The 15,597-nt window shown below is 42.4% G+C and overlaps 1 protein-coding gene across 9 annotated transcripts; it reads right to left on the bottom strand.

The window, feature by feature from the left end:
* Positions 1 to 806: 806 nt before the first annotated feature.
* On the bottom strand, positions 807 to 15,152 carry opn3 (opsin 3). Of its 9 annotated transcripts, none has more exons than XM_061228641.1 (4): positions 15,023 to 15,152; positions 3,134 to 3,453; positions 1,605 to 1,856; positions 807 to 1,194 (listed from the first exon to the last, which is right to left on the bottom strand). In XM_061228641.1, exons 2-4 carry the CDS (start codon positions 3,437 to 3,439, stop codon positions 928 to 930), a joined length of 825 nt encoding a protein of 274 aa, XP_061084625.1. In that variant the 5' UTR covers positions 3,440 to 3,453; positions 15,023 to 15,152; the 3' UTR covers positions 807 to 927. The 9 variants fall into 9 exon arrangements, with proteins under 9 accessions (XP_061084625.1, XP_061084618.1, XP_061084619.1 ...); XM_061228634.1 differs by lacking the exon at positions 15,023 to 15,152 and adding an exon at positions 6,503 to 6,975; XM_061228635.1 differs by lacking the exon at positions 15,023 to 15,152 and adding an exon at positions 6,060 to 6,240.
* Positions 15,153 to 15,597: the final 445 nt, after the last annotated feature.

Below are 15,597 nucleotides of genomic sequence, written 5' to 3'. Positions count from 1 at the left end.
TGCATAATAAAATATGTTTATTTGTTTCTTTACAAGATTTGGAGAGAGCAAAGGGTCACAGTCTTTTTGGGCTTTTAAACCAGTGAACCAGTTTGTGACTCACCTTCTCCAGAAATGCATGCTGTCCATCAGAGTCACCAGTAAAGCTGTCCCTTTGCATTGTAAAGAGCCAATAGCCACTTCGTTCAGCCTTACGATGAAGTAATTGAAAAAATGAACAGATCTACATCACTACAGCACAATAACAGTTCCTGACCGATTCCCTGTATTAATTTCTGCATACCAATAACTCCTTTGGGTTATAGTTTGTGTGTGCAGGTCACCTGACATGGTTGGTTGAACACTTTTCCTGGGTGAGAGAGTAGGGCAGGGAAGTACCTTACTTCAGTCTTATAACGACTGAGGGCAGTTGCCTTTCCTGGCTGCTTTGGCTTGTAGACATTTTGAAATGAGCTGCGCTGTAACTGTGGGGCGTCCGTGGGGCATCCGCGGGGCGTCTGTGGGGCGTCCGCGGGGCCTCTGTGGGGCGTCCGTGGGGCTCTGTGGGGCGTCTGTGGGGCGTCTGTGGGGCGTCCGTGGGGCGTCTGTGGGGCGTCCGTGGGGCGTCTGCGGGGCGTCCGTGGGGCCTCTGTGGGGCGTCTGTGGGGCATCTGTGGGGCGTCCGTGGGGCCTCTGTGGGGCGTCCGCGGGGCCTCTGTGGGGTGTCCGTGGGGCGTCCGTGGGGCCTCTGTGGGGCGTCCGTGGGGCGTCTGTGGGGCGTCCGTGGGGCGTCTGCGGGGCGTCTGTGGGGCGTCTGTGGGGGGTCTGTGGGGCGTCTGTGGGGGGTCCGTGGGCTGTCTGCGGGGCGTCTGTGGGGCGTCCGTGGGGCCTCTGTGGGGGGTCTGCGGGGCATCTGCGGGGCCTCTGCGGGGCGTCCGTGGGCAGCCGTCACAGAGGCCGCACCTGAATGACGTTGACCTCGGACGCGTCGTTCACGGAGGTGACGTCCAGGCGCTCGGCGTCGTTGCTGGCGATGATGAAGACGATGGAAGACGAGCTGAACGTCACCCTCTTCTTGGGCCGGTCGCCAGAGCCTCGCTGGGACATGACGATGGGGCGGATGGGGCGCTCCACGCTGGCCAGGGGGCGCTCTTTAATGCTGCGCTGCAGTCCCGACAGACGGACGCACAGCAACTGCAGGACACACCGACGGAACTGGAGGAGAGGAGGAAGATGAGGAGGAAGAGGGTGCGGAGATGGTGAAAATACCATTAGCCGTAATGTGTACGAGTCCTGGGCTCAAACAACCTTTGGCTGAAACTTTGACTTACAAATAAATTAAAGTTTTGCCTTTGGCTAAGCAACAATAGAAATCATTGCTGTTAAAATCTGACATACAATGTGGCATTTTCAATCATGGTGAGACTTGTTAGTTTTAAAAACAGGAATTGTTCATATTAACAGAGACTACATTCCCTGACAGTTTTTGCCCTGTAGTGTCGCTTAACAATCAGAAAGTTCTGGAGCCAACTTCTCTCTGCCTCCTCCAGTCATAGTCTCGAATATCTGTGTTATGTTTTATGAATAAAGACCAGTTCAGTCAAACAAACTCAAAACATACTGACCTTTCTGCTCATAAATATGTAGATTATGGGGTTGTAGGCCGTGCTGGACTTTGCAAAAAGAGAGGGTATGATGGCAACCGTGGGTGTGATGACGTAATTTTTGCTGAAGGCCTCGAGCATGGACACCACAGCATATGGAGTCCAGCACACCAGGAAACAGGAAATCATCAACAGGAACATGACTGCCACCTTTTTCTCATAGCGAAGGATTTTAATGATCTGAACTGTCTGGAGGTCTTCGATCGACCGAAGCTGTGAAAGAAAAAAAGACAAAACACCTCATTTTTCTTTGTAAGCTCTGGGTCTGACAGTTGCATAACTGTACAGTTACATCAAGTTCCTGATGTTACCTGGCAGGACCTATATTCTCACAGATATTGGACGTGGTGTCAAACTGATGGAGGACCTGAGGACCACTGGGTGACAGTAGGTGCTTTGCTGAAGTGAAATGGTAGTACTCCTAGTAACTATCCACTGCCTGGTTACTGAGCTCACCGTCCTGACTGCTGCTCCAGTCTTGCAGTCTCAGCTGTGTCAGAACCATACACGCACAGAGGACAGCCTTTCTGGGGTCCTAAGGCTATTCTATCATGGCAGCAGGACTGGCCATTCACTATCCCTATGGAAAATGTTCTCCTGAGTTATATCCTACTAAAGCCTGATGGGGCCCTATTCTATGTTGCTCAGAACTGTTTTGCTGGCAGGATATTATGGATGACTGTGGTTCTTGTCACGATGTCTGTTTCTGAAGAAACTGAGATGACTTTTTTTTTCTGTGTGTATCCCACTGTGTTCTTGAGGATGTATCTTGCTAATCTCCTCAGTCAAAGCATTTCCATTTTAATTGAGTCGTTTCTAAAAAACATTGTGTGTGTGTGTGTGTGTGTGTGTGTGTGTGTGTGTGTGAGTGTGTACGTGAGTGTGTATGTGTGTATGTGTGTGTGTGAGTGTGTGTGTGTGCTCGTTTGGGTACTATTGTTGGTGGCTGTAATCCGGGTGGGTCAGTCCCCCCTCTACCGGCCTGAACATTTCATGACCCTGCCACCTGAGTGTGAAATGACTGAATCTGTAGTGAAATGCCTTCACCGGCCACAACAGGAGCAGACTCCCATCAGCTCCTGCAGAGGGGTGATAACATAAGGAGTGCACACTCCGCCCTGTAGAGAGAGTTATTTATGGGCGTCTCGCAGTGGACGCGCTCTGTTCCGTTTCAGTGCCTTTCACCAAAGGCCCATCACAGGAAGTGACCTGAGAGCTGTGAAGCTCTAAATGGAAAGATGAAAGAGGATGGAAGAAAAAATAAAAAACAGGGTGAGCAGGAAAACACAGTAAGGAAGAACAAGAAGTAGGGTGAATTAAGGATAGGGAAAAATAAAGGATGAGATGAATAAACCTAAAAAATAAACGTTCAAATGTTGAGCCGAAGATAATGGAGTGAACAGATGAACAGAACAGAAATGGTGGAGGAGAGGTGAATGGATGTGGAAAATGAGGACCAGACACAGGAAATGAGTCTGCGGTCTCCTCACCATCCGCACTGTGTAGAGGATGTTGCCGTAGCAATAGACCATCATCCCCACCGGCACGAAGAAGCAGCCCATTAGGAAGAGGAGGATGAAGGAGGCATCGTTGGGGTCCTTGGAGGACCAGTCCAGGGAGCAGCCCAGCTGGTGGATCTCCAGGGTGTAGCGGTTCCACCCAAGCAGAGGGGCTCCTGTCCAGGCCAGCGAGTACAGCCAGATATGCGTGATGGCCCTCCAGGCCCAGGGGAAGTCAACTACCTTGGCGTGCACCACCCGGATGTAGCGCTCGTAGGCCAGAGCGGACAGCGTCATAATGGACACAATACCTGCATTTGTGTTAGGGGGTACAAGGCAAAAGGTATTACAAGATTGCTATTAATAACCGTCACCCCTGCTACCATTACCACTACTGCAGCTACTATAATTATAATATGTTATTTAGCAGACACTTTTATCCAAAGCAACTTACAGTTGGTTAGACTAAGCAGGGGACAATCCCCCCTGGTTCCGTGTGGGTTAAGGGCCCAACAGCTGTGCAGATCTTCTGTACTTTAGCAAATAGACTTCAGGCGGCTGCAACTACTGTTGAACTACTACCATGCCTGCTACTGCTACTGCTACCATTACAGCTACTACGGCTAAGATTGCTGGAGCATTAGATTTTCAAGACACGTAACCCAAACTATTTTACAGGTGGATATTTAAAATGTGGTGATACTGCAGCACGTTTCCGACATTAATCTTCATAATTACCCCAGACTGGCCGCCTACCCTTTGTAGCGATGCCACATTTTACACTGACATTTAATTATTTGACAGACGAATGTGTCCATAATGCCTTATGAGGCCGTTATGCATCAGCAGTGAGAATAATATAGGCATCCATAAGCATCTGGCAGATGGCTGTTCAGACACAGCAACTGCACACGTGAACCAAATCAGACGGGAAATACTCAAATGCGTAAGGTAAAAGGCTGATCCAGGACTGAATTATGAGATCCCGGTACTGGAGGGAAGGTTCTAGTGTTTGCGTGTGCTCCAGGTTAGCATGACGAAGGGCAGTCTCTCAGGACAGGACAACAGCTAATCACATGCGCAACTGACTCAGCATTTTACACCAGGGGAAAGACTTATTTCCATAAAATAAAAAAAAATCACAGCTACTGAAGGATTACTCACTACTGAAGGGCTACTCAACACATCGTCACAGTCTGATGGTGGTTAAAATTCAGTCACCCTGTCGTGCAGCGCCACTTCACTCCACGTCCTGCAGGCTGCAGTGTCTGCAGGTATTCGCTCCTACCATGCACTACATCACCTGATTTCACTGATTATTTTACTTGCTCGGGTAATAAGCTAAGGTAAGCAGCGCACAGGTGAAGCAAATGCCTGCAGACACTGTGGCCCGCAGGACATGGAGTTGAGTAGTGCTGCACCCCAGGGTGACTGCATTTTAACCACCATCAGACTGTGACAATGTGCACAGAACCAGCCGTGAGAGTGGTTATTCGGCAGTTATTCAGTGACTAACGAGCTTGTCAGTTTTAGCAAGGATCATCCACCCGCAGCTGATTACTTTTAATGGCATTGTATGCGTGTGCTTTCAGGTGCTTAATAAGTATAAAAATAAAAATAACAGAAGGATGGGTCCACAGTGAATCATTCTGATTGTAACAAAATATGATTGTAGCAAATTACTTTTGATCTTTTTTTGTATACTTACAACCAATATCCATATGCCCCCTCCTCTCATTTCTGAACTGATTTCATGCAAGAGGCATAAATGAAGTGACAATAATGAAGCAGTCACTAATTTTGGATCCTTATTTAAAGCAGAGGTTCAGGATAACTATCAGATAAAAGCATATTCAGTGCCTTCCCAATTTCTGGTTCACTTACTACCACCAGTGTGATTAAATTACTCCTCGCTGAGAGGAGTAGCCGGCCACCTCCACACGAAATGCTCTCTCTCAAACAAACGAATAGATAAACATAAATAAATAATGAGCTTGCATCACGAAGCAGCCATCCCCTCAAATCCGCCAACAGATGTAGTCGACTAATTAAAAGAAGAATGTGGCTTAAGATTGTATGTAATGGCAATGGTAAACAACAACAAAACATGAAACGCTTCTAATGAATAAAAATAAAATTGAAGTTGTACGAAAACCAGCATGCACAGAGGACCCCAGATCAGTTAGAGAACCGCATCAGAACTTCGTGAAGAACAAAGTAGATATTTCATAAAGCCCAATATTGTGCTCATTTGAACTGAATCCCCCTTTAAACTATCGTTCCATTAAACGATCTATCTGCCACACAGTAGCAAACGGTTTGCCCCTGTCAAACTATTATTTCAAACAATAACCAGGCTACTATTTATTACTAATTTCCCATTTTTAATATTTCTATTACTATTTATCCCCATCTCATTCAGGCAATATCGATGTCAGCAGTCTTTTCTTCCCCACAAATTTTACATTTAGATTTATATTAAAAATGCAGTTAAAGCATCCACGTGAGATTTGTATTTTGCAATCCAATCTATTCACGTTCCGATTTATAACAAAGTGGACACATGGTGTATCCCAGTGCCGCGAAATTAGAAACAAACATTTCCCGCCCCCCCCACCCCCCTCAGCCACATCCCAAATGTCTTCTGTCTACAAAGGGGACATTTTGTCCACAACTACAGTGCTTATACCCAATTATAATGACCCTAAATACAAAACAGGTGCAGGGGTTAACTGCTCTAAAGTTGCCTATTGCTTTTACCTTTTCTTGTCAAACCATGATAGTTTTTGAATATTCCCGATATCATACACAAGTGAAGTCCCTTTAATACTAGGTGCAAGTCTCAGAAAACAAAACACCAGGCGTTTCGGTAACCACCGCGCTAATTGTTTAAGGTCCAGTGGATCCAATTACGCACAGCTTTTGTGGTACCTAGAGGTTGCTTCCTGCTCCAGCTGATCACTTATACGTAACCTTCCCGAGCACATCGAGATAATGAAACATCTTAACACGGTCTTCTGTACTTAAACTGTGTCGGAACATTGAACACAGCGTACACGATGCCCAAAGTAACCGGCTTCAGTGGATGCCCATGTGTACCAAGTGCCACATGGTAGGTCAAGTGTTCAGATCAAATGTAACCTTTATTTGCATGTCTATGATAAGACGTACAGAGGTGATTAAAAACAGTCTCAGATTAAATACTTAACGACGTTCATGTGGCGTATTAAATGACAATATCCAGGCACCCCACCCCCAATCTAAACACTTGTGTCATTCAGATTAAATGTACAATGTTCTAGAAAGCAAGGAATGGTTAAACACTACACTGGTACTAAAAGCTAAGACTGGTATACTAACCAAAAAAACTGTTGCTGAAGCCATCCCAGACGCATGTTGCTGAATTCCATATCCACCCTCCTTTAATGCATGAAACAAAGGTAAAGTTAATCCCGAAAAGAGACACCAGCAAGTCGCTTATACTTATGTTGACCAGTAACAAATTCGTAGGCGTCTGGAGTCTCTTAAATCTGTAGTACAACGCAATGACAAGGATGTTGTTGCAGAAACCAAAGACCCCAATAGCTCCGATGGTAAAGGCAAGAAGTTTGTAAGTGCCTGCGCCGAAAATGTAGTCATCTGTTTCTGCCTCATTCTCTGTCCCATTCGCCGGATTCATTGCGTGAAGAACTCCGTGTCCTGCATCGTGCCATGTACGTTGATCATAGTACTCACGAAGTAGCTCCACTGGTAATCATGATCTTCCGCGTCGGTCTTGAATTTCTGATGTCTGTTGTAATCCGATTAAAACGCGGGGCTGTGGTGCAGAAAAAATTAGGACACTTTTCGCTGGGAAAGGTTGAATGGGTTTAGGGTGTCAGCGTTAGTAATTCTTCCCGTCGCCATCACGTGTCACATGAAGTTATGACAAGCGGCATCTCCGGGGAAATCTAGTATATTTCAATACAATGTTGCTTAATCTAATAAACTGGCCACAAACTTTTAATCTTCAAGCAGTGTTTGACGTGAGTATCAAGAAAAAGTCTGCATATACCGCAAACAGTAGGCAAACCTGCCTTGCTGTTGCTAATGAAAAACTACATTAGGCAAATAAAAAACTGTTATGTTACAGAAATTCATAGTAACAGCATAACGGTATCCTACTCGAAGGACCATTCCACAGACTCCTCCCGTACGGTGATGTTTGTGCGGGTAGGGGATTTCAATGTCATAGATGAATGAATGTTTAATGTAGTTGCATAAAACCCAGAGGTATAGTCAGCCACGGCTTTATTATCCTACCGCACAAGATGACTATTTTCATTAATGGCTCATTGAATAATAACAGACTACGTAGCCTGTTTGTTGCCGTAAGTCATAAAACCGCACCACCCCATTGTCTTACGGAAAGAGTGTGTGGGCCGGCTTTGAGGATTAATTATTCTTACCAATTGCTTTTGAATTCATGAATCCAAATAGCTTTTTTTGTCGTAACAGAATTAATTTACAATTGAGTGACACATATGATCACAGTTCCTGCCAAAAACATTTTGTTTCTGATTGATCTAGGTAACTATTTGCACGAGAATGGCAATGCTTTGTGACCTTTTATTTTCACCAGTTTCCTACTGGGTGAAGCACTGCTGTTTATGATTATTATATTTCTCTTTTCTGGTAAGCAAAGGAACCACAAGCTAAGTGTCTGGACATTTTTCTAAATATGTAAGATTATTAAGATGATAAAGCAAAAAAAAAAAAAAAAATTTTTTCTATTTTCCTCAAAGTTGTTAAAAAATATATATACATTTAAGATACACTCACTGAGCACTTTATTATCTATTTCTTACATGTCTACTGTTGTAGCCTATCCCCTTAGATTCATGATGTGTTGTGTGTTTAGAGATGCTCTTCTGCATACCACTGTTGTAATGTGTGGTTATTTGCGTTACTGTCACCTCCCTGTCAGCTTTGACCAGTCTGGCCATTCTCCTCTCATGTCTCTCATTAGCAAGGAGTTTCTGCTGCAGAACTGCTGCTCACTGGATTTTTTTTTTTGGTTTGTTTTCTTTTGCAAACTCTAGAGACTAGTGTGTGAAAATCCAAGGAGATCAACAGTTTCTGAAATACTCAAACCGCCCTGTATGCCACCAACAACCATTCCACGGTTATCACATTTTTTCCCCATTCTGATGGTTGATTTGAACATTAGCTGAAGCTCCTGACCTGTGTCTACATGATTGTATGCATTGCACTGCTGCCACACGATTGGCTGATTAGATCATCGTAAAGTAGGAGTAAAAAATGTTCCCACTGGTTTATGACCCTTGGTGTTTCACATTAATATCCATTCCATGCATTGCACTTCTTGTATGATGGCACCTGTGTCTTCTCTGTCAGTTAACGTTCTCTACTGGTTTCTGTTGTTAATGCAGAATGCCCTGTACACCTGACCATCTATATATAAAAAAGGCACGCTCAGGCACACTCCTGTCTCAGCATCTGAAAGTAGGTCAGACCTCCATCAGAGCTGTTTCTTTTTTCTTTAATAGAGGGCCATAGCTTGGTTCCACACACATTGGCTGGCTATGCTTAGTGAAATCTAATTATGCAGAATTTCTGTACGAATGATTTTTTCTACAGTCTGCATCACTGCTATGGCCCAGTTAATAATGTGCAGTAAAGAGTAGAGAGAGAAGCTTAATCCCCTGCCCACTTACCAACCGTCATCAGAGTGGATAAAAGGAGACTGCTTAGAGATTAAAAATCTTCTTCTTTTTTTTTTCCTCTTAATGTTATACAGAAACCTTCAGAGAGAGAAAGCATGAGTGTATGTGCAGGTAGATGAGGAACAATGATATTAACGCAAACATAGTCATCAGAAGATGCTGCATGTATAATGTATGCATGACTGCAACTTTGGAGGGTGTATTGGCTCTGAAACAAACAGTACAGTGCCCTCCAAAGGTATGTGAATTTTTGCTGTATATTTAAGGAATTTGGATTTGAGATCAAAAGATGAGTACCTACAATAAATACAGATACAACCAGCTTTTATTTCCTGGTATTTACATACATATATATTGCATTTTACAGAAATGGCTGTTTTTGTACTGAGATTTTCTTGTGAAAGCTGTTAATGGCTGACTGACAGGTGCTAACTATCATCCTTTTCCATTAATTGTTCACATATAAAAGAGTAGTGAGTATCTAGCCTTGGTTTTAGTCTTTTTATATCTGTAGGCATATACTACAATGAAGACCAGGAGACTATGGCAAACATATGACTAATCTGTATGCTTAATTCATTAAGAAGGATAGCATGAAAACAGGTATATCAAGTACAGCAGAAAGTATTTAAAAGGGATAAACTCAGACATAAACATTGTGCAGGCAAGTCAGGGAAGACAACTGCAGTTAATGAGAGACAAATCCTATCTGTGAAGAAAATCCCTAAAATAACAGTTGATGACATCATCAGCAGTCTCCAGAGGGTAGGGGTAAAGATATCACAAGCCCCCATAGGCAGAAGACCTAAAGAGCAGAATTATAGTGGCTGCACTGAAAGATGCAGTCCTCATCCGCAACCATTAGAGTTCACCAAAAAATAAAGAGACAAGCCAGATTCATTCTGGAGCAAAGTGTAACGCCCAATCAGGGCTCTCAGCACGACCAGCCCTCGTGGCCACCCCCAGGCTCTCCTGAGTATTGACACCTGCGGACTATTATTCAATTAACTTGGGACTACTTAAAAGACTCTGGGGACTTTGTCTCTTTATGAAGTATTGTTTGTTCTGAACCTTACTGAGCCTTTACGTACATAGTTGTACTAGCCTTTTTTGACCGTGCCTGTTTTTCTTGCCTGATTATTGGATCACGTTTGCCTGTTTGTTTGCAATTCTGATCTCCCGTGTTTTGACCTGATTACCTTCCGTGGATTCCCTTCAAGTAAATACATTTTTGAACTCCTGCATCTGGGTCCACTGTAAAATCATACACAAAATAAACCAATTCAAGGGAAAGCCAAAAGCCATTTTCCAAAGTATTCTACCCTATCTGTGAAATGTGGAGGTAGGAAAATGGTTTCAGCATGTAATGCTACTTCTGGAACAAGCTCACATTATTGATGATGTAATGGAGGATGGCACTAGTAGGATGAATAAAGTGTACAGACAGATTTTGGCTCGCTATGTAGTGTGTAGAGAAGTTCCTCCAACCTCATCAGTCAGCCAGCACTGTACAAGAAGACAATCACCCCAAACATACTGCCTATGTATTCAAAGCAATGGGGAAAAAGTTTTGTCTAATTTAATGTTGAATGGAAAGTTCATTCAAGCATGAATTTCACATGCTGTACAGGAGACTGAAGACAGAAACCCTTAAACAAAGATCAGCTGAAAGTAGCACTAATGAAGGGCTAGAAAAGGATTTCCAAAGTAGATGCCACATTTTTAGTGATGTCAGTGGGTCATAGCCTTGATGAGAGGGGGGTAGAACTAGCTGTGCCAAGGTTTTGGGACAGGGGTCTGGCTTGCGTGCATGGTCTGATCATCTTCTGGAGATATGAAAGGGGCGCTCCACTATGTAGTCCAGTCGGCTAGTACTAAAGTTAAAAATCTCAGCACTGAAGTAGACTTGTTAGCCCGGTCGGCTAGTACTAAAGTTATAAATCTGAGCACTGAAGTAGACTTTGTAGCCCTCTCGGCTAGTACTAAAGTTAGAAATCTGAGCACTGAAGTAGACTTTGTAGTCCGGTCGGCTAGTACTAAAGTTAGAAATATGAGCACTGAAGTAGACTTTGTAGCCCTCTCGGCTAGTACTAAAGTTATAAATATGAGCACTGAAGTAGACTTTGTAGTCCGGTCAGCTAGTACTAAAGTTATAAATATGAGCACTGAAGTAGACTTTGTAGTCCGGTCGGCTAGTACTAAAGTTATAAATCTGAGCACTGAAGTATTTTTTTTAGCCCAGTCGGCTAGTACTAAAGTTATAGATCTGAGTGCTGAAGTACACTGAAGTGCTATCTGATCCATGAATCCAGCCTGACCATGCATACCAGAACAGGCACAGGGACGTTGACACAATGGGCTATTTTAAGGTGGTCTTGTAAACTGTTATTTTGATTATGTGGAAAACGCGAAAGAACCTACAGTATGAACTGCCAAAGCAACCTTCCATTTGTGTTTGTAATCCTCATTTGGCCTGGATAATAACACCAATTCCCCTGGGGACAGAAGCAGGTTTCAGCATCACCAAAGACTTATGGGATTGAAAAAACTGTGAATGGGCACTTTGCCATATAAATACGCCTTTTAAAAAAATGCTGACGAACAAGAAACATCAGTTGACCAAAAATGGTTGAGTAATTTTGGGCTCTGTATGTTGTGTGTGTGTGTATGTGAGTTTGTGTGTTGCACTGTGTGCGTACATGTGTTTGCATGTGTGTGTGTGTGTGTGTGTGTGTATATATCTGTGCGCGTGTTATCTGTGTCTGCAAATACATGTAATATGGATGTGTGCTCGATTGCTGTACATTGTTGTTCGAGTGAGCTGTTTCCCCAGCCTGTTCTGCTCAGTGGCACAGTACTGCTTCATAGCCAGTTGTTTATTTTTCCACTGAGGTCACACACACTCACACACACACACACACACACACACACACACCAGGACTCAAGTACAGACAAGGGCCTGTCTGCAGGAGAGAAGTTCAACAGACTCCATGACAACAGAAATATTTACCCTCTGTATGTAAATGTGTCTCCATCATGTGAGTGTTGAGGAACAGGGTGATTAAAAAAAACCCCAAAAAACAAATTACATTTAATCTGCCAGTCCCTGCTGCTAATCCATGATTTTAATATTTCAGTTGAGATCTACACTGTGTACTGTTCAATGGGAGCTGATGAACTATGATGAAGGTAAAACCATAACAACATGCCTTCATTAACCTAATAATATTGATTCAGCCTGTTTTTATTGTTTTCATATCAATAGTTATCATGCCATCTTGGAAGAAGGATTGTTCATTGGTAGTCAATTCCTTTTACTTGATTACAACTAATGTTGTAAGAAGATTTTTTAAGTTAATGACATTTCTAAACTTAACATGAAATAATATTGCATCTGGTAACCAAACCAATTAACCTCTGGTTAGAAATAGATTTATAATCTCTCTCAATCCACTTTTATTTTGTGGCCATTACTTAAATAATGTTAAGTGGTTGAGGGTTGTGCTACCACACACTATTAAAAAAATAATAATAATCTGCTGATACCTCAGGTTATTAAAATTGGGAAGCTTGTTAATCACCAAAAACATATTGCGATTAATTATAATTTAAATGATTTCCTGCCTCTCTTATCTATGACTCCCCAGACACTACCAGAATAGCTCAGTTCCATTGTGTGCCCAAGAGCCTCCGTCGAATAACATGTGAAAACAGCCTCCTTAAAGCTTTGTCAAAGGCTTGCAAAGACCATAGACTGGCAAAACAAAACATTTTCCCAATCAGAAAATAAAACTTTAAACAGTCCTTAATAAACGGTACTTGTTGAACTCCATCATTTGGGTGTGTTTCCTCCATTGAGCACAGAATACACTGTCATTGAACTCCTAAAATGGAATGACCTCAAAGCCGGAAGGCTTAATAAAAGGTGGGGGGGGTTTCACTCGTAAATAACATAAATCCACTGCTGGACATTCTATACTGAATATAATGTTTTGTGGCAGCAACAGCCAAGGTGAATGCATTAGCACATCTCTGATAAAAAAACATGCAGAAAGGCATGGGTAAGCCCCTTTTTTTTTTGCTTTTTGTGTGAATGGTGCATGTGATGGCTACCAAATGAAAACTTGGAATAAAGCAACAGAAACTTTCTGACCTCACCATGAAAAGCGGAGAGAAGGGCTCAATTCTCTTTATTAAATTCAGTTGAATTCAATGTTATTTGTTTAGTGTATCTTACAAAAGGCATTGTCACAAAGCAGCCTGAACCCCCTAAAAGCATGTCTATGGTGACAGTGGCAAGAAAGAACTGGCGGATAATGGGAAGAAACCTTGAGCAGAACCTGAATCTCACCACAAGTGGTTCATCTAAACACAGAGATATGATCCAGTGACAACACTGACAGCTTAGTCTACCAGAGATGCTATTGCTTACTTTAGCCACCCAGCCTGTCCCTCAGTTACAGGACTGTCTAACCAAATCTTAAGCTTAGATTTAAATATAGAAAGAGTGTCTGCACCCCAAACATAAACAGGTAGATTGTTCCACAGAAAAGAAGCATGATGAGAAAAGAAAGGCTCCTCCATCTACGGCACATTTATCTACTAGGAATAACAAGGAGACCCGTTCCCTGTGAGTGGGATGTTCGTGAGGGATTAGAGGAAGAAAGCAGATCAGATACTCAGGGGCTAGCCCATGTGAAGCTTTAAAATGAAGGAGATGCATCTCCCCAGGATTTAACTGGTGGCAATGATGTGGTCAAATCTCCTTGATCTAGTAAGAATTCAAGTACCAATTTGAATCAATTTCAGAGACGAATTTGCACATCCAGACACAGAGCATTACAATAGTCTAATCTTAAAGTAACAAAAGACTTCTAAGTTTATCAATACTCCTCAAATATTAAAAAGCAGTCCTAGATATCAAAAGGTAACTCAAATATATTTGATGACAGCACTCAAAGATTCCATCAAGGATTTATATATTGTACAATATATCGATTAATAAGTAATTTTCATCTCAGAGATTTGGGCCTAACGGCCATTATCTTAGTTTTGTCAGAGTTCAGCATGAGAAAGTTATGGGAGTTATGACTCATAAATAAAACTGCGTATCGTCTGCATGGCAGTAGAAGTTAACGCCAATCCAAAATAAAAAAACTGAATTGCCAAACAGAGTCCAAAAACTACAGGTCAAATCAGAACAAAAGTGTAAATCCAGAGACGGCAGTCTGAGACAGAACAGCTCACAATGGAAATCAATCAGGCAAAAACACTGGAGAGTATGGTCAGAATACATAACAACAAACTACACAAACAGAGGGGTTTCTATACACAGGTAACGAGAGGGAAATGACAATCAGGTGTGGGAAACAATCAGGAAGTGGGAGACAGGTGAAATTGATGGAATGAATGTACTGACAACCTCCCTCCCCCCAAAGTGAAAGGTCTGCATTCACTTTGTCATTCCAGCTTTAGAGTGCCTTTGGCCTTCTCTTAAGCAACACACTAATCAATGATTGACTGATTATTTATGGTTTGATTGATCTATTGATTGACCAGTCGATTTAAATAATCATTACACCTTAGTGTTCATCAGGGAGTAGGGACCAGGGGAGTAGTTTCTTTCCTGTGTGCTCTGTGTGGCTATTGGCTATCATTGGTTATAATTGGTTTCATGTGTTTTGAGTATTCACAAAAATCAGTGTTCAGCAGCATGTGATAGCCATTCATCCCTACTGATGCACACTTTAATTCCCCCAGGCTACAATTCATTACCTTCCCAACATATGCTGAACTGAGGGTGAAAAAATTAAAATAAAACTACCGATAGAACTTTGTAATGGAATTTCAGTTTCAAGCTCCCCTTCAGCATTGCGTTCAAATGTGCAATGAATGTTTCGCATTCACTTTCACACACACTTATTCTTGTTGACTGTCATTGTAATTATGAAGTTGGATGTAATAGGCTACACTCTATTTGTGTGAAAAATTGATTTTGCTACGTGTTAACGTGTTCCCTCAACGAATATTGCATTTTAGCCAATTTCTCAGCCAGCAGCGTCTTTTCTGATCCAATTATCAGATTACGAGTAGATCTGTCAGGGCTTCCCATACATAAACGAGTACGATTATGAGTGTATCGAAGTTGGCTCACCTCTAGTTCTGATTTACACCTTGCTCGGCACAAAGCAATTATCAGGCAGTGGCAATACACTATTTACGCTCAATCACTGTTAAAATAAAACGGTCACGTCCCGCGACATGGCAATGTCCATGGTCCTGCTTCAGCGCTGCAAACAGAGTTAATTAACAGAGGCGTGAATGAATATATCACGTTCAGAGTAATCTTTAACCCCTTAAATATCACCCCTTTTCTTTTACACAAGCTTGAAAATGACATACCCAAAATAAAATGGTGACTATTCTGGCATAATCCTGGTGTCTTCTGAAAGGTAACCCTATGGGGTTTATTTTCCAATATTCAGAATTATTAAAGTATTACTAAGTATTACTAAATCAAAGTGGAAACGTTTTCTGTTTTTGAGTGGATAATTCCTTTTTAATTCCCCTAAGGAACTCCACTATTTAGATATAGGCATTGCAAATTTGTTGTTGAACGCCTGTTTTACAACAGTTTTTGCCGAAGCGTAACAAAATGCTACGGTTTCCTTACGCAGGCAAAAAAATGTTCGGTTGGAAACTAAATGTCATCAGCTAAAATTCTTCTTA

This window comes from Conger conger, chromosome 18 (genome assembly GCF_963514075.1).
Source record: "Conger conger chromosome 18, fConCon1.1, whole genome shotgun sequence".
Taxonomy (NCBI): domain Eukaryota; kingdom Metazoa; phylum Chordata; class Actinopteri; order Anguilliformes; family Congridae; genus Conger; species Conger conger.
The sequence above is the reverse complement of the archived record's forward strand: the minus strand, read 5'-3'. Positions and strand labels throughout refer to the sequence as shown.

Coding starts and splice junctions, on each gene's coding strand:
- opn3 (XM_061228634.1), bottom strand. CDS start 6,821: ATGAATCCGGCGAATGGGACAGAGAATGAGGCAGAAACAGATGACTAC. Junction 3,454..6,502: donor CTTCAGCAACAGTTTTTTTG/GTTAGTATACCA, acceptor ACACAAATGCAG/GTATTGTGTCCATTATGACG. Junction 1,857..3,133: donor TCCTCTACACAGTGCGGATG/GTGAGGAGACCG, acceptor TTTCTTTCACAG/CTTCGGTCGATCGAAGACCT.